Source organism: Poeciliopsis prolifica, unplaced genomic scaffold (assembly GCF_027474105.1).
Source record: "Poeciliopsis prolifica strain line A6 unplaced genomic scaffold, Auburn_PproV2 SCAFFOLD015, whole genome shotgun sequence".
NCBI lineage: Eukaryota > Metazoa > Chordata > Actinopteri > Cyprinodontiformes > Poeciliidae > Poeciliopsis > Poeciliopsis prolifica.
In genome coordinates, this window is record NW_026562390.1 from 10363447 (window position 1) to 10390988 (window position 27542).

The following is a 27542-nucleotide window of genomic DNA, read 5'->3' on the forward strand; positions in this document are numbered from 1 at the left end:
AAATTACACACTTAATTGAAATTACACATATGTGATTTTTTTATATAGGTGATTTGATCCAGTGCCCCATTTATTTTTGTCACTTGGCTGACATACAGAAACCACATGTATAAGTTTTCAATCATAGTGTGGTTGAGTGTCTATGCCAATTATCACTGATCAACACGGCCATTGTACAGAGAAACTGGTGTTTCCAAGAAACCTGCAGAACAAGTCGCTCTTCAACACCAATTTAAATTGTGACCTCAGGTTTTTTCCAGTTGTTGCATCTTTCCAGCCATTAATGTGCTTCTGTGTCTTTCCAACCTTTAATGGGTTTCTGTGTATTCTTCTCAAAATGTTTGAGACATCTCTGTGCCATACATGGTGTGGTTGCTGATGTTTATCATTTTACCTTTCACATAAAAATTAATACAATAAAGAAAAAAAGAACTGTTCATATGATGAGTATCAGTAGTAATCAGCTATGACTAACATTACTACACTCATGCTGAAGACATCTAGAATGGCTTTTGCAGAAGTCTAGAGGGAATGCTGTATGCCGGTCAAAATGACTCCACATGGGGAGATGGACAAAAACCCAACATTTTGGGTCCGTACTAAAATTTTGACTTTTGTGTAAATTTCCCCCACTTTTTTAAGAAATAAAAATTAAACATCCAAACAAACTAAGAACTTGGGAAAAATTTGTGAAATCTGTTATTTTTATATCAGAGTGACAGAATATTTCATGTTTATTATATTGCAAATGACCTCAATCATATTCCCATACCTCCATTGCCGACTTCATGATTACATTTTACTCAATGTTTTTTTTCTCTTCTTCTTCTTTTTTTTCCTTGCACTAGTGGTTTTAATTAATCCGCAGCTCAAAATGTAGAAGGTTAGAGAGGACAGGGAAGCACATGCAGTAAATGGCCTGGGGTTGGGAATCGAACGTGGGACAACTGTAGCAAGGACTGTAGCCTCTATAGGGTGCATTTGCTCTACTCCTGTGCCCCACATAAGGACAAAGATAATCATGAACAGAAAGGAACTGGCTGGAGAATAAAAAGGCCAATGCACCACCACTTTTGCCTTAAATAACCAGACTGTTGAACTTTTGTTGTTTCTCTGTTGAGACAATGAGCTCAATGTTTACACTGTAGTACGTGATTAAATGCAATTTTCATTTACTATTTAACAGTACAGTTGCATTGCTGAATGAGACTGAGTTGGTGAGGTAAAGGGCATGTTTTATTTTAAGAGTGATGTCTGCTTATGTTTGACGTTATTGATGATTTTTTATTTTATTTTTTTCAAAACTGGCTGACCAATTTACTGTTATTGTAATAAGCATCCCATGACACTAAAATAAAATACTTTGGTGGCATGTGCACGTCAGGACAGTTTACTCCTGACAATGCTGTGCTGCATAATACTCTAGCTAAGTGTACAATTAATGTTAACATGTTTTTTTCTTTGTTTTGATAGAAGTCATTTGACTGGCATCATATTTTAATGCGATTCAAGTTAATCATGAGCAGACAAAACATACATAAAGTTATATTATTAAACATTGCTTCATAAACTTCTTTGTCATAAAATTTGATCATTTTCATGTTTAATAAGACACTGACAGATTAGCAGTAGTCCATTTTTCCCTATCAATGTCATAGTGAAGCATAAAAACAACCTGAGACAAAGCCTATATTTGTTAGATCAACGACATCATATGCACAGACAAATGTCTTAACAGGCTGCAAACATGCAAACAGGCTTTGATTTAAATAATCTGTCCACACAAACCATGACCACAAAGTCTGCTGAAGGAGTGGCTGACAAAATCACAGACCAATGGCATGCATCTGAGCTGGGTTTTGTAAGAGTATTTGAAAAAGTATGTTTTGGCAACCTGAAAACCCTAGCTGGAATCATTCCAAGAAATCCAAAAGTTTTATTGTTGGAAATGTAAAACAAGGGAAACGGTACGCTTCAAAGGTATTGTGACATTTTACTGCTATGGGATCATAAAACATCACAAAACTTAGACAGGACTAAGCTTTAGCTTACATTTTTAGCAACAGTTTGATTCAAAGGAAAACTCAGGTCTGGGTTATGTTGACAATGAGGGCTTATTAATTTGTTTTTATATACAGCAAAACACTTGGCTGCAGAAGGAGAAACAGCTGCACAAAGGTATCAAGATGTAGGGGATAAAAACTTTATATTCAGAAAAGCCACAGTAATAGTATGATGTTCAAAACAGAAACAAAAAACAAACTAGGTTGCAAAAGAAAGAAAGAAGCACCAAAGAAGAACAGAAGAGAAGATGACAATGTGGCAAAGGTGGAGCTAAATCCCCAGAAGTACAGGGATTGTGGATTGTTTTTTCATTGTAAAAAGAAATTTTATGTCTAGTAGCAAGACAAAAGTACAAGAGTTTACAATTAAATTTTAAGCAGTTGTGAATTCATTTGCTCAATTAAAAATAAAATTGTGTATGAGAGTAATTTCAAGTCATTGTCATATATAGTTTTTTTTAATGAATAGAAAAAAAAAAAGAAAAAAAATCAGGTAAAACCGACTTATGTGCCAAGTTAGAAAATTTAGAAATGTGGTCCAGAAATCTCACCTGATGGCACACATTTCTCAGAATAGCTGTAGCTGTCAATGCTTGTGCAACATTACTGTGTTTCTGCAGGATGCCTTTAGCTGCATGATGTGCATGATTTGACCTTCTGGCAACATTTGCCCTTTTAAAATGGCTTTCTGCTGTGCAGGATATCCTGAGAAGGTTAGGTATGCCTGATGGGTTATGGTGGAGTAGTATGATAGATAACAGCGCCATGAATGCCCGTCACAGAACAAGATTTTTTTGTATGGGTGATTTACATGGCCCTATTGCGTCCCTGGAGCTTTTCGAATCTTGCAGAATAATGAAACTGACAACTCTTATTCGTTTGCTTCCCTGTGTAAAAAGAGCTTATGCAATGCAGAAGTCTGTGTGCAACAGTCATATAATCCCTTGAGGAAATACCATACAGAGTTCAGTTGTATCTGGTGCCTCTTGGCATTGGCAGAAAATAGAATGACTGTTATTGGAAAACTACACACCAACTGCTGAAAATGAATGGAAAATAAATGTCAAACTCTTGATATAAATACATAGATATAAACCACTGTAGGGTAGAAAGATAGAAGTCAATTCAAATAATAATGTGTGTTCCTTCTCCTGGAAAATACCAGATTGTTTCTAATTTAGATACAACATAATTAATGATTAGTAAGATGATAATACGTCTAAACCACTTTGTGCAGTAAAAGACCTGAAGCACTTCCAGTTCAAATGCTAATTCTGACAATCAAATTTAGTTCTGTACTTTTACATAAATATCATATTTTGTAGAGTTGTTATGAAAGGCTCATCTGTTAAATATTAAAATAAGGTCAGCAGTAATCAAATATGAATACTATTAACATTGATACATTCAGCTCAGAACCCAAAAGGATACATGGCGCTTCAACAATATATTAAACCAATCAAAACCTTTTTTTTTTTCACAAAAAGAGTAATGGTTGGACAAATGACAAATTGTGTTTTAGAAGGCGCTTTAAAAGATGATAGATTATTCATGTCCAGTTTGATCTTTGTGTACTCAATTTGTTTTCTGAGTACTCAATTTAGAATTATTTCATCATTATAATGTCATAATAATAATTGCGAAATTATGAGTTTTTGATGTCCATAAATAAAGGTTTCACACATCACAAACTGTGTTTTCTTAATCTTTTTTAATCAGAGGCTAACTTCAGCACCGGTGTATGAAAATATTTGTTTACAGTCCCTACAAACATTTTTGGACTACTATCAAGAATGGGACTATGCAGACTGTGCTTTTAGGCTATTCTGTGCTACGGTGCTGCTGCACAAACTGTAAGTGAGGGGAGCAAATTCAATACAAATTTATCCAAACACAGTAAGGCTAACTATAATTTCTTTATAAGAGAAAACTTCCAGATGACAAATATCATTGTGTTTTACTGTCACAGTACCTTGTTGCTTGAGTTGTTGATAATGAGACCATTTACATTTTGTCTGTTGCCTAACTCATTTGTTCCCTCTCCCTTCAGGAAAGACATTATGTTCACATTATCTTCATTCTTTATTATGAATTATTAAATATTTCTCATCACATATGTAAAAGGCCAGGGTTATTTGACGGGTATAACTATTAATTAAAAAAAAAAATCCAAGCTTGAGGTCCTAAGATTTTTAAAACATTTAATGTTCTTCTCTACCTCTATTTCTAAAGTACTGTATTTTCAACAAATTCTGAAAATCAGATGTAAGGTTGACATATTGGTCTATTTTCACCTAAACTTTCTTTAAGTGCACAGATAAATACTTATTATGTTGAATAGTTATGTGTATACTAAGAGATCACATGAGCACTTCAATCAGGCTTATACATAATTAATTGTAGGATGAATAACGAGGGCATCCTCTAACTCAGTCAGCACCTTTCAATTATTAAAATCTAAGCACCAACGATTTAAAAGGACCATGTCAACAAATTTGCTTAAATACTTGAACAGGTTTCATAAAAAAAAAGATTATCACAGACAGATTTTAAAAAAAGAAATGGCTATTTTTTACAATATGTGTCATTTTTATTTATCATTTGCTTTAAATGGATAACCTCCTAACAAAGTTAATCTTCAGGAAGGGTGAGCAGGTCAAACACTCAACCACCTGACTGGTTGCTATCACTTGACCTTCACACAATATATTAAGCTGCATGACTTGACTTGAAAGTCAAGGACTCTGAGGCTCAAGAGGAATCAGTCTGTCTTCATAATACTGGGAGTTTGCAGCCTCTGCCACAAAGAAAATAAAGACGACATATTTTATTAAGGATACAAGAACCTTACTCATTTCATAAAAAAAAGATAATATATTGCATGAGATCAAGAATAACATAAGCCCAGTACAAGCTGTGATACGAAGGACTTGGATGGTTTGCAAAAAAGCATAACCTAGGCTACCGGTCTGGAAGATTTAACACTCAGAGAGACCACAGATTTACAAATGCTTAAGGCAACATAACCTCCTTCTCTGAGCAACAGATCTGACTTGTTTAATATATTTTTCTGAGATCTGGTTAACAGAAGGACACAGGATGAAGGAGATGCACCTAAATGTTTCAATTAAAGTCATTCTGTGAAGCAAGAACTAACTTACCTGTTTTTTCAAAGTTATGTTTGATATTGTCATCCTTGCACATGATGTCTGCATGTCCTCCAATGCCAACATTAACTCCATATTCATCGAGAATCTTCCCATCGTTGAACTTGTGGAGCTGGTTGGGTGTGGAGTTAAGTGAGTGTCCAACTCCATCCTCTTCATCACAATCGTAGTCATCGAGAATAGGAGTCTCGCGAATCGGCATTCCAATGACGGAGCTGCCATGCTGGTGAGTGCCCCGGGAGCCCCGGTAACTGTCACGGCCCTGCGGACCCAGCAGGACAGAGGGGATGTAGTGGATCTCATGGGTGGCTTCTGTGCTGGCACTTTTTTGTGGGATCCGGCGACGTTTACACCATCGATGACGGGTATACAGGACCAGGGTGAAGAGGAGAATTAGGAGGAGAAGGGCAATGAGTCCCCCCTGAAAAAAATAGAGGAAAACGCAAAATGTGAGGAAAAAAATATCTAAACACTGAAGGATATATAGCTTCAGGACAAATTATGCGCTAGTTTCATATCGTAGCCAGAAATACCAAACTGACCTAAAAAGACTATTTGAATTTCTATTGTAGCAACCACAATTGCGGTCCACAAATGCTGTTTCGATATCAGATTTGTAATAAATAAAATAAATTTCACTAAGAATCATTCAGATTACAGTGACGGTTAGTAATGATGGGGTGTACATTAATTTCTGGTTACAAGTTTATATTTACAGCAACTCAGACATGAATATTCAACAAATATCTTAATAACCTTTGTTCTTCAAAAAAGAACTGAATTCATTATCACTGGAAGACATGTTGCATATCCAGAAACTGGAACATTAATCCAATTTTGCAGTTGTGTTATGAAGAGTGATCTGGTAAGTTTAATTAAAAACTTTTTTTCGAATAAACATAATAAAGTCATTGTAATACAATGAGAGCAATCAAGGATGGCAAATATTTGTGAACTATTTCCAAAAAAATTAAGCAAATTAAGAATGACACAGAGCATTCCTTTGTAGCAATGATGATGTTAGCAAGTCATTAGGAAACACATTTTTTTGCACATGCAAACCAGAGAGTTATTGTGCAAAATATATAATAGCTTTGGTACTTTAAATTAACTCTCTTAATGTTTAAAGTATTCCCATCCAAATGTTACATTCACACACTTCTAAGCATAATCTAGAAAGAAAAAGAGAAAAGGTTTTAAAAGTTGCAAAAATAAAATCTGAAAAAAGAAAAAAAAAAAGTTTGTATTCAGCCCTGAACAAAACAAAATCCAGAGAAATCAATTATCTTCAGAAGTCCTCTAATTAACAGTCTATACCAGTGTGTATAATTATCTCCGTATAAAAAGAGATAGTCTGTGAAGGACTCAGAACGAAAAGAACATTAGGAATAAACAGCATCATAAATACCAAAGACTACAGCAGAAAAGTCAGGAATAAAGTTGATATATTTGTTCTTATTTATTCCTTCAACAAATGTTATCTCCTAGAGCCAAAGGGATATACATGTAGTACATAAAGGCCTTACACAATCACATTGAACATTATTGCTGTAACTTGATAACATGTAAAAAGGTCCAATGAGTCTAAACACTGGCCCTTAACAGTGCCTGAATATACAACTACTTAAAATGCAAGGATTTTAGCAATGAAGGGATTGTCCTAGTCCTTGGAGTATTTCTACTCCCAGAAGAGTATAGTGAGGCAGAAATGAATGTCTTTGTAACAGTGCTATATCCAGTTTTTTTTTTTTCTTGTCACACACTGTTGCCCAGTGATTGCTTGTCTGCTTTGCCCTTTCTTTCTTCTCTAAGCCCAGACTTTAGCCCTGTAGATTCACCAGGGAGCATCACATTTCTCCATGGTTCATTCGATATGTGGCCATCACAGAAACATCAAACATCCCACCATACATGCAGCGGTTAGAAAATAAATCTATATTCAAAGACAGAGTGGTGGAAAGGGAGAGAGGGCAAGACTTATTCTTTGATTTTTCACAATGGCATCCAACGGGTGTGACGTGATATTGGATTCTGAAAGACAAGGCAACCTAGTGATTTATTTTTAATAAATCACTTTGCTGAAAAAGCGACCGTCAGCACTTTTGCAGCCATACATTTAACATTGGAGATGTATTTATAAGATGATATGTGCACATGCACAAGAGAAAAAGGCTGGACACGGGGAACACATATGCATGCGTGCATCAGCTCTTGGCTACTCTACATCAAAGCAGAATAATAAATACAAACTGCAAGGGTTCATTCATCACAACATTTAAAATTCCATCACCATGAGGAAAAACAAACCCCTTTCAAATTATAGCTCCTGCGCTCCTAGGTGTTCATAAATCAAATATGCTGAGAGGTTAGGCAGTACAGAGAGGACTTGTATTACGGACAAACTTGTCCATTAATCTCCAGCAGGACAGCAGCTCTTCTGGTATGTAGTCACCAAAATTCTCCTTGTATTCTGTATGTCTTCTTTAGTTTTCTTTGAAACAAAAAGCACATAAAAATACAGTGGCCTATAGTATCTTTTGGTAACAGCGATGTAATAGATCATGCCTCTGAATTACAATAAAAGATAAAAATATATAATTTTTGTGGGTTTTTTTTGCATAGGCATTGTATTATGTGCCGTATCTCAATAAAAATATGAGATGTGAGTCTGGCTTTAGGATACAATGGTATATGGTGGAGTGAAGCAGCATATTTAATGTCCATCTGTCAGATCCAGACTGACAAGTTCTCCAACAAACATGCAACATTTCAGTGTAACCATTACAATTATTGTGTTTCATAATAAAGCTGGTAGACTCTCTCAAAGATCAATGAACTTATTCCTGAATAGTATTTAACTCTGGGACTGGAAGAGAATAAAATAAAATGGATTGTGAAGTCTCTGTAAACAAACTTGCCCTTCAAAATATATTGGTCATTAGGCACAGAGAGGAAAACAGCCAATACAAGTGTAAACTTACTACTGTCAAATATTTGCAGCATTTCTTGAAATGCTGGATTAATGGGCAAAATTACTTTGACAATTAAAAGCAAACTCTTAGTGTGCACTAACACAGTTCGGCTTTTCGCATTTTGTAATCGCGGACTGACAGCAAGACGGAAACGGGCCATGGGTGATAGTTTTTTTTTTTGTTTGCTTTTTTTACAAAAGAAATATTCAACAGATGATTATGTTCTACCATGAGCCTGGCAGGTAACTAATGTCAGAGTTCACTCTCCCTTTTGGTCTCAATACACAGGAGGCAATGTCATCTCCTCTCCATTCATTTCCTTTGGACTTGCGAAATTCGACCATGTGAAATTTTGAGCTCGTGCAAATAGGCGAGCACATGAAGGCTGACAATGAGACAGGAAAGTTGAGAAATGTTCAAGTATTGTCACTGTCATTGCTGTGGCGTTATGTCCCATGTGTTAGGATAACCCCCAGTGGTAGAAAACTGATCCTTTTTATTGTTGCTTGGTAGAAACAGAGAAACGGTGAAAACAAACAAGCATGCAACTGGGAATTATCTACTTTATCTACTCATTTGAATTTATCATGTGACTGACTGATTTATTGCGTAGTGCAACAGCCCGACTGGTAATTGTAGGTATTTTTAACATTTTCAACACGGAACATTAAAGCCTACAACAGCCTCCATGTGTTTTTCTGAGTTAACTCGACAAATGAATATCTGATGTCAATTTTACAATACAGAAAAATTCAAGGAATATGAATTATATGAGTAAATTTGAAATATAAAAAAATGAGAAGTGATGTTGGTCATTCCCACATTTGTTCTCACTTCTAATGAGCATTAGGTGCATTTTGTGAGAACATCAATACTGAGAATTTTGAAGAAGCTTTAAACTTTCTACATTTAATTTGGCTGGCTTTCCATTCTTACATTGAGAATGAGTACCACAGAAACAACAAAATAACTTTATTTGACATTCATAAGTTTTTGGGGTTTTGACAGTCAATTTGGCCTTATCTAGAATAAATAAACATCAACATCATTACATTTGAGGCATGCAATTTTGCGATGGTGGTAAAGCCCCAGAAACATCCTGCTAAAAGCTGCTTGGTAATCCAGAAGTGAAAACATATTTCAAACCACTCTATATATGTAAACCATTTACAACTATAGTAAATGCAATTTCTTTGCTGCAGTATCCCTGAAAACCAAGTTAAAGTTGTAAAGTTTTTTTTTCATACAACACTGCCTTCAAGAATTAATTGTCCTGGTAAGTTTATGCTTTTTTTTCCTCTAGGGTCCCAGTTTGTTTCTCTTACTTCTGTATATATCTTGGACTACTTTTGTTCTGTCTCCCTTATCACCATTCCCCTTCCTGTTTGATCCCATCTTCAACAAAACAGCCAGGTAAACTCATGTTGGCAGATGTAACCATGAAAGATTTTTTTCTGTTCATCTTCAGACCTGAGAAATCTCTGCAGCTTTAGTCCTAAGTGATTTTATGGGGGAAAAAATGCCTGAAAGCTCCATATATTTCTTCCTTGCTCCATTTCCTGCAGCTTGATATTTTTCCTTATAGTGATTCAATTTCGTATTCAAATTACACTATATGGTCTTCTGGTTACCTTTTATTTTCTCTCTGCACCTTCACACTTTAGCTTTCCATTAACTGTGCCGTCATCTCTTACTTTTCACTTTTTATTACCCAACCTTTTCACGATGCTTCCTATAAGATCCCATTTCCTTCTTATGTTCAAATGGTTCTTCCAAAGACAAAGCTAAATACAAATTAAAATTGTAACTCTGAAATAGCAAGCAACATGTATATTTCTGAAAACAAAATTTTGCTAACTAAGAAACAGTGGCTCTTAAACATGAACTAACTCCTGTTAAATGCCTGGATTTTGTCATAAGAAAAGAAAAACATATTTTTAATGATTTTTTTGTTTGTTTGTTTTTTTTTAAAGAAAAGCAATATATTTATTTTAAGCAATATAAAAATATCTGGAATATATTTTGAGAATATTTGCAAGGCACAAATTCTAAAGTCAAGATGTTGGATGTCGATAGAACCTCACCAAAGATGACTGACTGCTAACGTTTCCTCAACAGGCTTTGTGTAAAATAGTATATCCTTGCTGTGATATAAAAACATTATTTCTGTTTCTCCTCCTTTCTTTCACATCAACTCATACAGTTGATGTGTAATACTATTTTTATTTTTGAACAACCTGCAATTTAGGAAAAAAAAAGTTAAAAAAGGGATAGGGACAAACAAAAATCTTTTCCTTTCTCATCAACAATCGCTGCTTTTATGATCCCGCCTGATAGAATACTAACTCCACACAGGATAATGCCAATAGGTCAAGACTTCCAAAGCAAAAACTCATTATACTCAATCAATAAGCTTGAGTGGAGTTAATCTAAAATAAAGGCATTCAATCAATAATCTATTGTATATTGCCCCTCATGTGAGTTAATGAAAGTAGGAGCATTGCATTGAATGAAGTGCTGCAGAAATTTCATGAGGTTTTCAACAAGCCATACAATAAAAGCAAAAATTTGTTTCATTTTAGTGGTGAGCTGTAGAATTGACTGCATGCATATTTCTCACTCATCCATGTAACTCAGATAAGAAATTATTTGCATAAGTCATTTCCTGTGTAATTTCCTCCTCAACTTTTCCTGAAAGGGTATATTAACTTTCATATAACTTTTAATATGCAGACTATAAAACATCAAGTTTGCAAATAACTTTGTATGGTGTTCTTTATGATCATTAAAGTTGTGATATCTATCTATCTATCTATCTATCTATCTATCTATCTATCTATCTATCTATCTATCTATCTATCTATCTATCTATCTATCTATCTATCTATCTATCTATCTATCTATCTATCTATCTATCTATCTATCTATCTATCTATCTATCTATCTATCTATCCATCTAAATAACAAACATTAAAATTTACTGAAAATTAACATGACATTAAATCATGTTTTGCTTTTAAAATGTGAGTGAACAAAAGAAAAAAATGATGGTACTTCTAGAAAAGCCCAAAGGAAAATGTTAGACTAAGATGTGTCCTCTGATAAGGATTTCAGGCGTCTTGATGCTTGTAATCAGTGTGTCATTATTTCATTATTTAAAATTGATAAACAGTTTTTTTTTTCCCCCAAAGTTTTTAAGGTTGAGTTGGTGGACTTTCTCTTGTTGTAAATGGACACAGCATTTATGTACAAATGAACCTAATTTTTTTTTTGTTTGTTGTTTGCTTTGTTTGCTGAAGTCATTATTTTTGGACCTAAAGAGGAACGATCTAGAGTCAATGCACAGCTTCAGTTATTACAACTAAAACCTAGCGATCAGGCCCGAAACCTGGGAGTAGTGATGGACTCGGACTTGAACCTCCAGAGCCACATAAAGACAGTAACAAAATCGGCCTTCTATCATCTGAAGAACATCTCCAGGATTAGAGGACTAATGTCTCAGCCAGATCTAGAGAAACTCATTCATGCGTTTGTCTTTAGTCGCATTGATTATTGCAACAGCATCTTCACAGGCCTGTCCAACAAATCAATCAAACAGCTGCAACTGATCCAGAATGCTGCTGCTCGCGTTCTCACTAGAACCAGAAAATAGAGCACATAACACCAGTTTTAAAGTCCCTCCACTGGCTCCCTGTAGCTCAAAGAATAGATTTTAAAATACTGTTGTTAGTTTACAAATCACTGAATGGTTTAGCACCACAATACATCAAAGATCTGCTGTTGTTGTATCAACCTTCCAGACCTCTCAGGTCTTCTGGTTCTGGTCTGCTCTGCATCCCCAGAACCAGAACCAAAAGAGGAGAACAGCTTTCAGCATCTATGGACCAAAAATTTGGAACAAACTTCCAGAAAACTGTAAAACAGCGGAAACCCTGACTTCCTTCAAATCTCAAGTAAAAACGCACCTGTTTAGAGTTGCATTTGAAATGTAATATGTATGGATTTGATTTTGTGGATATGTATGTAATTATATATATATTTTTTTTTTCCTGTTGTAGGCAACGGGGCCCGGCAAATACCCATGGTTAAACGGACGGCGGAGTCCGGCGGTAACAGGCGCTTAAATTCCGTGTCAAAGGGAAGAGGGAAGAAAGGAAAAAAAAAAAAAACCTTGGTATTTTATTCTATGTTGCATGCCTTTGTGTTTTGTGTTTATGATGTAAAGCACTTTGAAATGCCTTGTAGCTGAAATGTGCTATACAAATAAAATTTGAATGATTTGATTGATTTAATTCAGTGCAGGTGCTGGTAGAGTGGAGATCAGATGCTAGAGTTACAGCAAGGTTTGTCAATCTGTCAACCATGGCCAACAAGCACAAGCATTGTTAATGTTTTTGTTACTGATTTTATAAAAAATAAAATTTCCACTTGAATGTTTCAGTTAAACGATTCAGTCTTCACAGTCTCTTGTAGATTTCACAGTGAAGCTGGACTCAAGTTTTCCGCCATTTTTGTTCAGCCCTTCGACAAAAACGTTTTTGACTTTGTAAGACTGGAGCACTTCTCCACAGAAAGATTTTCCTACAAGACATGACCTTCATGTTAATTGAACCAATGGAATCAATGATGTCTGAAATTTTAGAATGAAAATAATCTACCAAGGCTAAAGGGTAAGTGGAAGAGTAAATTTGATTAAACTTTTCAGCTGTGCTGAAAAAATGTCAAAGTCCTCAGTGGAAAACAGAAATATTTACTCTGATTTAGTTTTTAGGTTAGAAAATAAAGTAAAAAGATACAAAGTCCAAAAATTTGATGGGATCTAGTTATAAGGGTATAAGGGTAATATACGCTGGGTATATTGTATAACTTTCAAATACTATCAAAGGCAACACCGAGGTGAGCGACCAAGAAAAGCCACTCCTCCTTCACAGGCTGACAACACCGTGTGTTTGAAATATACAAAGTCCAAACGTTAATTTGACCAAATCCAAGGGGGAAAACTGCTGTTTACTGATGCTCTTCATTGAATCTAATAAATCTACTGAATCTGAAATTACTACTAACTTACTGATGACAGATCTTGAGGTATGACAGATCTTGAGGTATAAAATCTTTGTTTTTGAAAGTATTTAAAGATCAGCTTTATTGATCTTCTCTTCACACTTCAGTTAGTAGCTCTTAGATATTCAGCAAAAGGAAAACATCCATCTACATTCACATTATAGCTTGGATTATATATTCAGGGTATTGACCGTAAATGGTCATTTAAGCAAATAAATAATGCAATTCTATGTCATCAAATGTATTACAATACTTTGCTTTTTACACACTATGCATTGTAACATTTGCCCTTCTGCTTCCAAGAACAAAAGCACCAGAGCAATATTTGCTTTAGAAATGTTGCAGATATGGACAAATGCTGAACTCAAAATAGTTGAAACATCAAACAGAAAAGAAGGAACAAGTGACATTTATATTACTTCAAATAAGGCATATCCTGCAGCCCTGGATTTTCCTGCATGCAACCAAACAGACCCATAGTACACGTTTCGCTTGGGAGGCTTTTAATTTGCTGTTTCTCTATTTATGCCACTATGTATCAAACTTTCAAAGCAGAAAAAAACATCTTTACTCTCCTAAACCAACTTTTTCTGTCACTGCGTTTTTATGTCAACCACATACACTTTACCTTCACTGCTCTACTATCAGTTCTACAGTTGTTTCTCTGTCCTTCTTGCTCTCCCAGCAGGAAGTTAAAGTGGTATGTGGCTTAGCATTTGCTGTTCATTCGTTCTGTGTAATTACAACCTGCAGTGCAAATAACAGAATTAGCCTCTGGTAAATATTTCCATTTTAACAGTTTACCCCCAAGGAAACATGCCTGTCCCTTATTGAATTGCATAGAGCATTCAGATGGTGTTAGATACCAACATCCTACGACAGCAGCATATTAGCTTTAATTAGCTTTTTAGTTGTAAAACAGGCAAATATTATCTTTGTCATGTCCAAATGTTCATTTATTAACTCTGTAAATGATAGTATCTAACATTAGACCAACCTACCAAGATCTCCTCTTTATGCCTGCATAAATGGATAATACATTTGTGTATATATATATATATATATATATATATATATATATATATATATATATATATATATATATATATATGATACAAATTCTATTATACCTATTCGAAAATATAAAAAAGTATGTCTTCTCACTTCATTAGTTTTAGTTTTAAGAATGGAAGTATCAATCCGTCCAACATATTGGTTTGGGTTTGTTTCACATGTGATGGACACAGATGGAAACGAAACAGAAAAGGAAAATGGGAAAAAGGTTTAAAGGGAAATAAGAAGATAGGAACAAAGCAGAGAAGCGTAGAGCGTCAATACCCGTTGGGCAGTTTGCTTCAACAACTGCCTAAAGTCAAACAACAAAACAAAACCGAGAAACCAGAGGAAATAACAATAAATGCATATATAAAAATTATAACAATCTAAGCCCCTGTGGGTGTGGTTTTGAGAGGGATTGTATTTATTAGACTCTTCCATAATTTTTTTTAAAGGTTTCATAAGTAACCCCTAGTTGCCAACACTGTAGTCACGAGCCCACAGGCTCCGCCGGCAGATCTCGCCATGGACACAGAGGCCAGAGTCCCATTGGCACACCAACAGAAGCCCAACAGAGTCTGGTGCCCAAGGCACACTTTATGCTGCCAGGTTCAGGTATCGCCTCCCCAGAGGGGCAACCTGTCCCTGAACCCAGGTGGTGGTTCCCTTAATTCCTTTGTGGATAAAGGCAGACCGCCCAAACCTCAGTAATAGCAGAGAAGCCGATCAACTTGGGCGGGGAACCAGACACCAGCCCCATCCAAAGTAAATGAGCGTGATGTATTTATGCAAATGGTAGTAGAGCCACTGGAAGCAGAGAAGTTTTTTTTTTTTTTTTCACAATTCACAGTAGGGTTATAGTTGTACCAAATGTGTCCAAAAATATTGTATATTATTTATAAGAATTGCATACCGCAGTTTTAAAAGGTAATACAAAATGCATAGTACTTTTTATATCTTTGCTCACTGAAATCTGACCAAAGCTTAATGTATTGTGGAGACATAACTGCAATCAGCAATGTTTTCCCTTTTACAAAGTAAATTTGCTTTAGTGCCATATATATTTGAATGATCATATGCCATATTATGAAGAACCAGAAGATTAGACTGTACACATTGTATTTTGAAATATTTGTTACATAATGATGAGTCAGACCATTGATTTTTTTTTTTTTACTTAAAAACCCATCATTACACTTTTCCCTTGCTAATTGGTCCTTTGATCTTTATTTTGTGCTCCCAGTATTCCTCCACCTTTGTCGAAATGCAACATTTTTCACTTAAGCACCTAAGATCCCCCAGCAGGTCCACAAGAGTCAATAAATAACTTAAAAATGACTGAACGCCCCAACCTATTCATAAACTCTAATTATGATATGATTGAAAGCTGAATAAAATTCTACATCCTAGCTAAAAATGAAATGTTGACCTTTCCATTTTGTCCCTCTTGCCAGGGAAACTAATACATTTCCAATTTTCACTCCTATCTCATCCCTTTTTCATTGTCTCATGTCTTCTCTCTTCATTACTTTCCATCTCTGCCCTTCCCTTTTGCATGCCACAGTGCTCCATCACACAGAATCAAACGATTTAAGGGCTGATAGTGCTAGTTTGAGGTCTGGCTTTCTGAATTATAACAGTTAGGGTTGATTTGCCAGTGCAGTTCTCCCGCCTACCTGATAATTCTCAACCAGGGATTTTCTTGCTATAGCCGATGCCCTTTACACCCACGATTTTCCTTTCTTAGACAGAAAAAAAAACAAGGCTTGTTCTCGGCTCTCGTCACTCAGGGCCTGTACTGAAGGATGGACTCTGCATTGATATCATAGATTATGGTGATTAGTTTTCAGCTCTGTAGGGAAAGATGTTTATAAATATGTAGCAGTTGCAGAGCAAACTCATTTTTTTTAAAAAGGTATCATTCCAAAAGATCCCTTTTCTAAAAAATGTTTCAGTTTCATAGACTTCTAAGAAAATACTTTGTGATTAATGACAATGGAGAGAAAATGTAAAGACTAACTCGACAAATTAAACAATATGAATGTCCTGAATGTCCTGCTTTCAAACTCCTCCGCACATCACTCAATTAAGTAATAAATTGTAATATGATGTGCAAAGCTGTGGTCAACATTTACAATTTAGCAAAATTACACACACATAATGAATACACTTTTACAAAAATATTCCATGTAATAGATTCAGAAGGCTTTGAGTCAAAGAGCCCGTGAGCAAGTTAAGAAACATGTGAATCTACTTTACATTTTCATATAAGAACAGTTTGTTTTTTATTTTTCCACAAAAACACTGTATTCCTTGAGGTGAAATAAGCATTAGTGATTCGTTCTTTAAATTGTGGCCTATGGCTGTGGAAGTTTTGCATATTACAAAGTAATTAAATAGCAGACCACAGCAATCTCTTGTGAATTACCATTCAAGATAATTACAAACAAGCATAAATTAAAAAACAAAAAGAAACAGAAAACAGCATAGCAGCTGAATATTAAAAAAAATATTAAAATTATAGCATTGATGAAATCTAAGAATTTTTAAAACTGTGAAATTTTCAAAATGTTCAAAAATAACTAGGTAAAAAAGAAGGTGGTGCCATACCACCTTCCAACATATGAAAATCCAGCATGGCTTCCTTATTGCTGTGCTAATTTAGTTTTGCTCAAACAAGGAGAGATTACATTGCCCTCACATGCAGACCCCAACACATCTACCCAAACCCATGTTATGGCTCTTTCATCAGACAAATAATAGGTTCACATTCTAGCCGCATATGTCAACTTTAAGCACATATGCCCTGGACCCCCCTCCCTCTTTTTGACATTTCCAGGGACAAAATGTGATTAGAAAGGTAATGTCAATATTTGCAATTGCGTCACGAGAGCTCTATCCAGGACTACCAAGGCTGATAATAACAAGGTAGTGCAAGGGTCTGCACAATGAGGCCCTTGGGGTGACTTTGATTGAGAAACATGCTTTGGCTGAGGAGAGAAGGGGGCATAAAATGGATTTTTTGCTTTTGTTCAGGTACAAGTATAGACAAGAAGACAATAGTGCATACTTGTAAAGGGCAGAGAGTGGGGAAATAATGGGGAACACATTACTTGTGGACTATATTTTCAAAACATTATTCTGAAGTTTACAAAAATTACCTTGTGCTTCTGGTTCTCATGTAAGGCAAAATTGTGTGGTATTTAACAGAACAGAGAAAAAAATTCTAAACCTGTGAAATGAATGCCTTTGCTCTCTGTTGCATATTCTTGTTTGGAAAGCTTCTGGGTGCAATGGACTTGGGTCCCATTACAGGTGATTTTAATACATATGCCTGTGTATTTCTACCATACGCAGCACAGAACTTGGCCCTTGTTATAGCCCTTTTCATTTGTCTTGAAGTGAGACCTGCAGCTGTCGGCCGAGTGCTGCCGCAACAGCTTTGCGAGAATGGACCTGTCAGTGAAAAGCAGCAACTAAGGAGGAGAGTAGCCTTTGTCCTTTCAAACTAGGGTCGAACAAAATGTCCCTTTTGTCCTCCGTCCTGCATTTTACCACATCAAAGCCTTCTTCTTCTGGTCTACATATCACAGCACACTAACTCCAGTTCAAAGGCAAGTTGACAAACATATTTAATGTAATTAATTTAATTTTACATTAAAAATCTAAATGAAAAAGCATGATCCTGTCTTGAATGTTGTCATAAGATTCTACTGGATGGCAAGGTCTGAACAACTCTTCCAACTCTCACTTCCAACAACACAGATGTTCCCAATTTAGTTCTTAAATCATTGATGGCTGCTTCCAGGTCCCATCTGCTATCATTAGTGTTAAGAGGAGGGCAAACAAGCAGTTCAAATGCTCATTAATTTAACATTTATTTAACATTTTGACAGTTGACTTTTAAAGAGTCTTATGAGGAGAACTAAATAAAACAAATCAATAGTATTATGCAAAGAATGTCTAGCTAGTTGAATGATTTGAAGTCTGATTCATATGCAGGTTAAAAGCGAGGATGTCAAACTTCACAAAAGGGTATAAATGCTTAAAATTAATATTTATTCATAAAATGAACAGGAGGAACACACCACGCCCACTAAATGTTTGCACAAATATATTATAGGAGTTAGATTAATATACATCATATACAATTTGGAGCAGACTGTATGATGTATGTGAAAACTGTTGAGCAGCTTGGCCACACCCTTTTCAATTACAATTAGATAGTCAAATTTTATATGAGTTTGATGCGTAATTTGGTATACTTCTATATCCTTAGGCCTCTAAAAAGTCACTTCATTTCAGAAAGGAATAATAAACACTATAGCTATAATTTTGCTGTACCAACCTAAAAAAAAGGGAAAACAAATTTACAGCGAGAAAATAAGCATTTATTCTCCTGCTGGTTTCTAAATTTGCTCTCTTAAAAACCAATAACAAAGCCTCTGCATCTTATGCCATCTTAATTTTATTATGAAGAAGCAGAAATTTCCCAAAAATTCAGAAAGCGAGAATAATTTTTTGTTGATTAGCAATTAGACCATATTATTCATTTTATAGTTGGGTAGAAACACTCATACCATGAAATCAGGTTATTTCTACTCAAGGCGTTCATAATATAAGAATCTCATAACAGTTCATGAATAAGCTGATGGCTGCAAACCGACAGGATGTTTTAGCATAATGTTATGTTGCTTCTATTCAAAATAAATTAATTATTTTTTTCTGTTTTGCTTTGGTTTCAACAAATGTGGAGGACATAATGTAACATGTAAATTAACTTATAAAAGGGAATAAATTAACCACAGTGGCTCAAAGGTCTGTCTCTAGCAACACAGTGCTCTAGGGCTTGGCACAATTGTTCCCTCTTCAGGTCAGTTATGTGCGATTATCATTCAGCAGAATCAGAAAATTTAGGTTATTTACTGTTGGAAGGCAAACAAATTCGAGAGAAAGTGACATTACAGTGATGTTTTCCCAATGGGATGTATGCATTAACAAAAAATGACAGAAAAGAAATGGATTAACTAAATAGAGCAACATAATGTTTATTGAAGAGTTGAGCTACAAAAGAAAAATTTAGAGGCCATTTACAGTTGTAATATACAGACTGAGATAGTAACATATTATTTTGTTGACCTTTTCTCTTCATTTTGAGATTATGTATGGTCCAGTTTTAATACAAAAACATATTTAGGCAATTGCTCTTTCCGCTTTTGTGAAGGAGCAATTCACCAAGAGTGTATGGTAAACTCTTGTGCTTGTTCCCAGCCTCGGGCTCAAGAAGGGTAGAAATTTCCCTGGAGATTTGAAGGCAGACCAAGAATCATTTTTCTAAAGTCACTGAAATGTAAATTTGATTTTTATTTAATTTTTTAAAATAAATTTCCCATTAACTGAGTCTATAAATTGAGTTAATAAAACATATAAACACACTCAATTGGGAATATCCTCATTAATATGGTCATACATTGTACCAAACATTCAAATAATGGCATACAAGGACTTGAGAGCACGTAAATGAAAAAAAAAAAGGTTATCCTATTATCCTCTCCCTTCAGCTCTTGTTATGCTCCTTAAACCTTGGGGTCTCAGTCAGTTACAGTTACCCAGGCAACTGAACACAGAGACAGAAAAGGTGATTGAATGTGGAAAAGGGAAAGAAGTGAGACACAAAGATGGAGGGGATGCTCTACTTGAGTTTAGTCTCTCACAAGGCAAATTTTATGGCATTTTGTTTTCATCATGTCACTGGAAATGGGGACAGAACTAGATTTTATTCATAGCTCTTGGCCAGTTGAATAAGTCCTATTCAGATTTATATTTTAAAGTTTGGACTTGACACGTGCTTGAAAAAAAAATGATATGCAACTTGTGAATACAACTTTAGAGATGAGAAAATCAACTAAGCAAAAGCAACTCAGGGTGACATACAAATACCCACAGAGTGCTTCAATAGTTTAGTCATATTTTGAAGCAGTGTTTATACAAGATGTATAGGTATTGTTTTTTTTTGTTTATTTTGATCTGCTTATATAAAAGATGAAAGACACATTTGTTACTGGAATTTGTAGCCTCTGTAGGCTCTTCATTTGCAGCTATTTATGCTGTGGATCAGCTTCACCTTCTTAATAATGGCGCCTAATGTTTGAGAAAACAACTCCAGCTCGCATGGCATAACACTGAGAAATGATAAAGTGAATAAATTTCAATATTTTGCAACTGTTTTACAAGCACTATTTTGTTTTTTCGTCACAATAACCATGCAGTAGAGTGCACTTAATAAAAGTGGATGCAAACATACCCCACTAGGTCCAGAAGATGGGAGCATTTGTTCTCTCTTAAGCCAGACAGACAGGACAGACAAAACGGAATCAATTAAGCTGTAATAGCGGAGTGATGCATCCAGTTAAAGGGTTAAATAAGAGTTATAGAACAGTGTTTTCTGCAAAAATGTTTCTTTAAAAAGGTTTTGCCAGTCAGACAATCCATGTTCCTATGTAGAGCCGGTAGCCAATTCTGGCAGCTTTATAATCTGCTCGTCTACTCTAGGTCCCCCAGAAATGCATTTGGATTTAGTATCAGATTCTCTGTTGTGCAACAGCGATGAAAATGTTGTTCCTGCACTTTGAAGATATTATAGTTGTGTGAACATTATCCCAGCAAAGTCAATCTGTTGATCCACAAAACTCAAGCGATAACTTCAAAGAATCTCGCTTAAAAAAAAAATAAAAAAATAAAAAGATACCCTTTATCAGAATTATTCAGAGGGGGAAAAAAGAGCATTGATTAAGGTAAAAACAAAAAATCAAATTGTTTTAAGGTGTCTGCAAAACGTATACTGTTCCACTCTGTGATTATGACAAGTTTTGTGCTCCCCAGATCCTCCATCTCACTTTCCTCCTCCATCACCTCGACCACTTTTGTATCACCCTTGGCTCAACAGTCAAGCAAAAGAGAGATTTCTCAGTGCAGTGCGTTGTCCAAGTAGATCCACATGTCTGGGTCTTTGTGTTTATTCCCCTTGCGAAGTATCAGTGTATCTATGCCCTAATCTAAATCATATAGTTTGTATTGTATACTTAAAGGGAAAATAAAATACCTTAAATAAAATTGAAATAAAATTGAAAAACCAGCAGTGAGAAATGTCATGTTCTCTCACCACACCCAATTAGAATTCATTTTCAACATATGGCATTTTTTATGACGTTTGCTTGAAAATGTGATGCCAATTTGGCTCAGACGGAAACAATTTACTCATTATAGGATTGTGGGATTAAGTCTGCCTCCATGTCCAATTTCAGAACTAATAGACACCCAAATGGAGGTCTCCACACACTTAGTATCTGCAAACACCTTTGTAAATTTTCCTTATAAGTATGTATACTTTAGACCTCTTCAATACAGTGTCATAGCAAAAAACATAGCATTTTTAAACTTGGCCTGAGAAGTACACCAAATATAACATAAGAATGAGGGTTCTGATAACTTAACAGCTTGTCATATATAACAAGAATTTCAGCATAAGGTTAGTGAAATTCAGTGTGTAAAGCTGAAATCATGTGGCAGTACATTTAAATCCATTTTTATGGTGTGCCAACACTGAAAAAAATAAAAAATAAAAATGTACTTGCTAGTAGTGATGTCATAGCCAAGCTTGGACCTAAGCCATCTTTACAGGAACAGAGTCCTTGAAGCAGAACCAGTCCACCTGGCCATGTGTTTAGTGTCCTGCTAAAACTCAGAAACAGGTTTGTTATGAAAGAGAACATGTGGAAGTCCTGCCAAGATGTTTCCATATCAAGCTTCCTTTTATATTGATACAAGTATAGGCAGAGACAAAATCAAGCTCAACATACAAGTAACACAGTGAGCTTTCGGCATGTTGCTCCTTCCTTTCAAAGTGCATAGATACCAGCCGTACGTAGCAAGCCTTACTTCTTCTAATGACCTAATTAAAAGAAATAAAGACTTTGTGCTTTTGCCTCAAGTGAATCATATGCCTCTTATGGTAGCAAAGGGCAAGGTGAAATTATATGCAGTCTGCTATAAAACACAGAAAAAGCTTCAGAGATCTTTTCAGTGCAATACATTAACTAGATGACTGACATAAGAAAGTACTGATGTAGTTAAATGTTTGTGCTACCAGTTATTTTTAGCTCCTCTTAAAAACACATGACAAATTACTTTACAACTCAACTGTTCAGCAAAGACGAGTAAAGCGTGGACCAAAATCTAATCTGTCAAAACGAACAGCAGAAACATAGTCCACAGTTCTACGACACAAGTAGTTTTCTTAATCAAAATGCATTGGTAGGTTTAAATGATATTGTCTTTTTTATTATTAATTCTTAAATGGACATGCAATGGGGAACCAATTTTAAGTTTAAAGCCAAAAACCTCTTCAGAAAAAAGTTGATTTGAGTTCTGGAAAGTAACAAAGAACCTACGTCTTCCTTTAGTGACCCAAGAGATAAAAAAGTGACTCCAATGAGACTGAATGTTGCAGAAAACAAAGCACAATATGTTTCTACCTGTGCTAATTATAGCACCTCCAGCAAACAATGAACACCTGCACGAGTCAAGAATTTTTCTCCCCCAAAATGAAGGCACAATATGTGCGCTTGAATAACTTGTATAACTCTGAAAGAGAGTCCTTATGTCAAACTAAAGACAAAAGTCCTAGTAAAATTGAAACCCTGCAGAGACGGCTAATGTTGTGTTCTTACAGACTGACTTTTAGTCATAATCGGACGAGAAAAAAAAAAAAAAGAGAAAATAAATTAACCCAGGCCAGGGATTTGTATGTTTTTATTGTGGGTTATTTTCTAATATACTCTTCTGTTCTGTTCTCTTTTCCCCAGCTGGTCCAGGCAGATGGTGAAACACCCGCTGTGGTCCTCTCTTGAGATTTTTGCTAGTCGAAAAAGCTTTTTTTTTTTTTCACCACACTGTAGCCAAAATTTTGCTCAAAGGGGAATTGGCAGGGCTCTTTAATATGGTGAGGTTGTGACCTAACTATGTCAAGTAGAGATAATGTGACAATTTGGCCTCATAAAAATAAAACCAACTCAAATTTGTATTGAGGGCTCATGGCAGGATTTTCATGGGTGGCTCAGAGAAGCATGAATACAGGAACAGTTATGTGCTCTTGTCTGAGCAGACTGCAGCTGCAAAGTAAAAAAAAGATTACTCTGACAGCTACATGTCTGTCAAGCCTGCAGTTTCACATTGTCTGAATGCCAATTTGCCACATCTGCCAATTCAAGCACTTTCAGCAAACACAATATTTGCAAATCTGTCAGAGTAAGGTTTTGCTACAGGTGTCAAATGGTATTGCAATGTAATTTCCAAGTCTTGTGGAATCTGTGGAAGCACATGTCTATTTTACAGGATTCTTACACCAATTTGGAAACACAATGAAGGTGTTTTAAAGAAAATGTGTTTCTTTAAAATACTAAAAGAACTGAGTAAAGTATGCATTGCATTGTTTCCAATTAGGTCAGTGTGTCTTCCTTTTTTTTATTAAAAAGACATTCAAATTATGCAGTTTTAACATTGAAATATTCTTTTCTCAAACTCAAAAAAATATGAGAGTAAACAGGCTAATGCATTGTTATGATGATGTGCTGATGGAGGAGTGTAGGAAAGAGCAGTAAGTTCTTAAAGAAACAGAGGCCTAATTTAAAGATGTTACAATGGGGAGTCAAATTTCTTCAGTCATGTTTGAAATAATCATTTTTATAACAACTAAAAGTAGCAGTTACTTGACTGTGCTATTGCATAGCACAATGTGCCTGGAAATTTCATATTACCTAATTTTAAGCTCACATTCAGCACTCAATTAGAACAGACTCTGACATACTTATATGTATGTCATATAAGTTGCAATTTAACAAACTGGGAAGTTTTGTTCAATTTGCGACAGGGTAAAATTTTCATAGAGTTGCAAAAATGTTAAAGTCAAAAATGTATGTTGCTCATGGTTGCTATTACATAATTAAAAGGACCTTATGAGGGATGTGTGCCTGCAGTGAACATCAAACACCACTGCATTTTTCTATTACCTAGAAGTGGCTGTTGTTTGAGCTGGTGAATCAATAAAAGGTATGTAAAGGCTCAAGCAAATAATGAGACTCAAAATCTTTTTTTATTTATATTTGTATTTATCGCAGAAAAAATTTCACATTAGCAAAAAAAAAAAAAAAAAACCAATCAAACAAAACAAAAACATACACATAGCCCACTAAATATTTATTTCTGAAAACACAATTATTAATTTTTGTAGCCCACATGGTGAAAGTTAAGTAAATGGCCAAAATGGGACTGAGACTTGATTAACCAGCATTTATGAGCTGTGATGATATGCTATAAAATAGTCTTATTAACTGAACACAGCAACAATTAACTCCTCTAGAAAATCCCTTTTCAATATGCTTATTTTTTCTAATTCTCTAGTAATTCCACTCTGGAAGGTCTGTCTCAGTTTCCTAAGCCGCAAGCAAGTGCATGTTTTAATTACAAGTTATTTTGTATTCATTTTGCATTAACACGCATGTATAAAATTACGGAAACCAGAAGGTGACTGAAACAATTAAACCTCGGAGGCAATTAAAATGCAACTTCCTCTGACTTTTCATGTGATAATTGAAAGTGTTCTCAGTGACAGTGCTATTACGCTGGTCTGTGTTAGGGCCTGGTGAAAACTAATTTCTGCAGCACCTGGGTTTAATGCAGCCAAAATAGCCTGAAATCCAACATACGAGTGGCTATAAATTATCAGTGACTGTTTAATTATACAGAAACCATTTGAGTCATGTAGGGTGCTGAATCTTCACACTCATCGATCATACAAGAGATAAGAATAATCTTTTCATCATTTTGCATGAACTCTGGAATATTAAAAGGACTTCAGACATAGGCCCAGGTATAGAAAATGAGCCAAATTAATTATAAAAACGCAGGAAATTTCAGCTTTGTTATTGTTTGGTTTTACTTTTAATTATTAATTTTATTTTCATGGCTGATTAATTAGTGCTTTCAATGTAATGTCCAGACAGTCAGGATATAATAAATAGGACTTGTACAGATTTCATTAGATGTTGTGCTTCAGACAGTCGGATCCCCTGAAACAGGTGATTATTTTTATCAATGTGGGAAAAGAAAGTCTAAACTGTCAGCTTTTATTGCATCTCATTTTAGTAAAATACTACCTGTCCTCCCAGTGAACTCAGATGGCATTTCTTTAAAAAAAACCTACCACACGACACAAGTACACACAATATGACAGATTACTGTTCCCTCTGAACTTCACATTCAGAATTCCACACACTACATCATTCCCAATAATGATAAGAAAGTAATATCACTATATTTCTTCTACAATTTCCTTCTCTGAAATAAAACTTTTTTCTAATGCATAATTCTTGAGCATTGGATGGTTTTTGCTGTAAAGGTGTTAGTGTGCATGTGTGTGTTCAGAGTTGCAGAATGAAAGCTTTGTTTAAGAGCCCATTTCAATGCATCCCAGGGGTCTGATCAAACCGCGGATGAGACTTCTTTCCAGAGGCAAACTGTCTGTTGTTAGATGGTAATATCCCTGCAAATCTCCCCCCCACGTTTTTTTTTTTTCCTGCAGAAATGAGAATGGGCCTTCGGAAATTATTTAAAAGTCAGTCAGTCATGTTTGCCTCCAATGGTGCAAGTAGATTTATTGCTTGGGATATATATATGTAGGAAGAAAAAGAGGAAAGAGAGAAAAGTTAGGAATGATACAAAATTATATATAAATAAAAAAACTGTAAAACATATTTTCAAAGTGAATTCACTAGTAGTTCAGTAATTTCTCAGCTACCTCAACACATGTACAAAGTCTGTTAGCATGAAATATGTAATATAATAGGATGAAATATGTCCCGTGTTGTACTCAATACTAGTCACAAATTGACTCACTGGTTGACTCTCGAGTCAATAACCTCTTCGACTCTTAAAGGTAACCAACATCTAAGCATCAAAATAATATTTTACTGTCCTGTTATATAGAAAAGATGAGACACACATTAAGCTTCTACTGGCATCAAAGGAAGGTACAGTCTTCTTCTGTGTCCAACCTCTATGGACAGGCACCTCTAAATGGTTATATGTGAAATCGTATTGAATAACAAAAGATCTTACTACGATGAGAAATTACAAGGATAGAAAATTTTAAAAATAATGTTGGGTGCCTGTTTTCATACTTTTAAACTGTATTGATTACTCATACTTTTCACCCCTCGACTACTTACTCATGTTAAAACAAGCAGCTGTGGCACAACGACAAAAAAAATTGTCATTTAAAAATATCCAAAATCATAAATCGGATTTTATTTAAATTGTGAACAGTGAAATGCTGCTCCCCAAAAATTGTCAATGAAACTCAACATTTTTTTTGTTTGTTTTTCTACAGTATGAAATGTCTTCAACAGACAAGTGGACATGTCCAGTTAGCTTCTACCTCACCAGTCAGGACTGTCTTGTTATGGATGACTGCTAATCTTGTAGGACAATAACTATCTGAATGTATTACTTGTTACCTTGCAACTGCTCATTGCCATGAAACAGGGAAACATAAGAGATATCGCCAGCATATTTACTGTATTAAGAAGAAACGTGGACTATTCAGATTTCAAACTTTTGCTCTCTCCCTTAAATTAATATTTGTAAAAAATATGACATTTCACTCTGAATCTGCAGTTATATACACATGTATAGCTTTAAATTCAGAAATTAAGGTAATGCAACAAAGCTTTGCATAATGTAGAGTTGTTTCACATTATAAAACAATAATAATGAAAAATTGTATATATATATATATATATATATATATATATATATATATATATATAAAAGACAATCGAAGAGTAGTGGGAGTCACAGAAATGGCGCTTGTGTGAGTGAGAAGCTGACAACTCAATGCTGAAAAAAATAGAGTTCGCTCTTCAGCCTGGACAAAAACTGACAGCATCGACATTATGATGTTCACAAGAAGAGCCAGGAGACTCCTTAGGGCCATGAAGCCTAACCAGAACACCTCCTATCCCATTTTGAGTGCCTCCATATGATTTCCCCTCTCCTCTCCCTTCCTATTCACTTTACATTTGAACCAGCCGACTTTATGTGTGGCTGGGATAAATGGAAAGTTAAGTTTAAAAAGGTATTTTCTGAATCTGACACATGACTTAGTT

General features: G+C 35.2%; 1 protein-coding gene across 1 annotated transcript in view; it reads right to left on the bottom strand.

Annotated features, from left to right (window-relative positions):
- Positions 1 to 27542, bottom strand: part of LOC129366320 (astrotactin-2-like) — a 230661-nt gene that overhangs the window by 162371 nt on the left and 40748 nt on the right. Inside the window, exon 3 of the mRNA XM_055040101.1 lies at positions 5225 to 5651. Within this exon, the coding sequence (XP_054896076.1) occupies positions 5225 to 5651 (427 nt within the window). The remainder of the gene's footprint in view (positions 1 to 5224; positions 5652 to 27542) is intronic.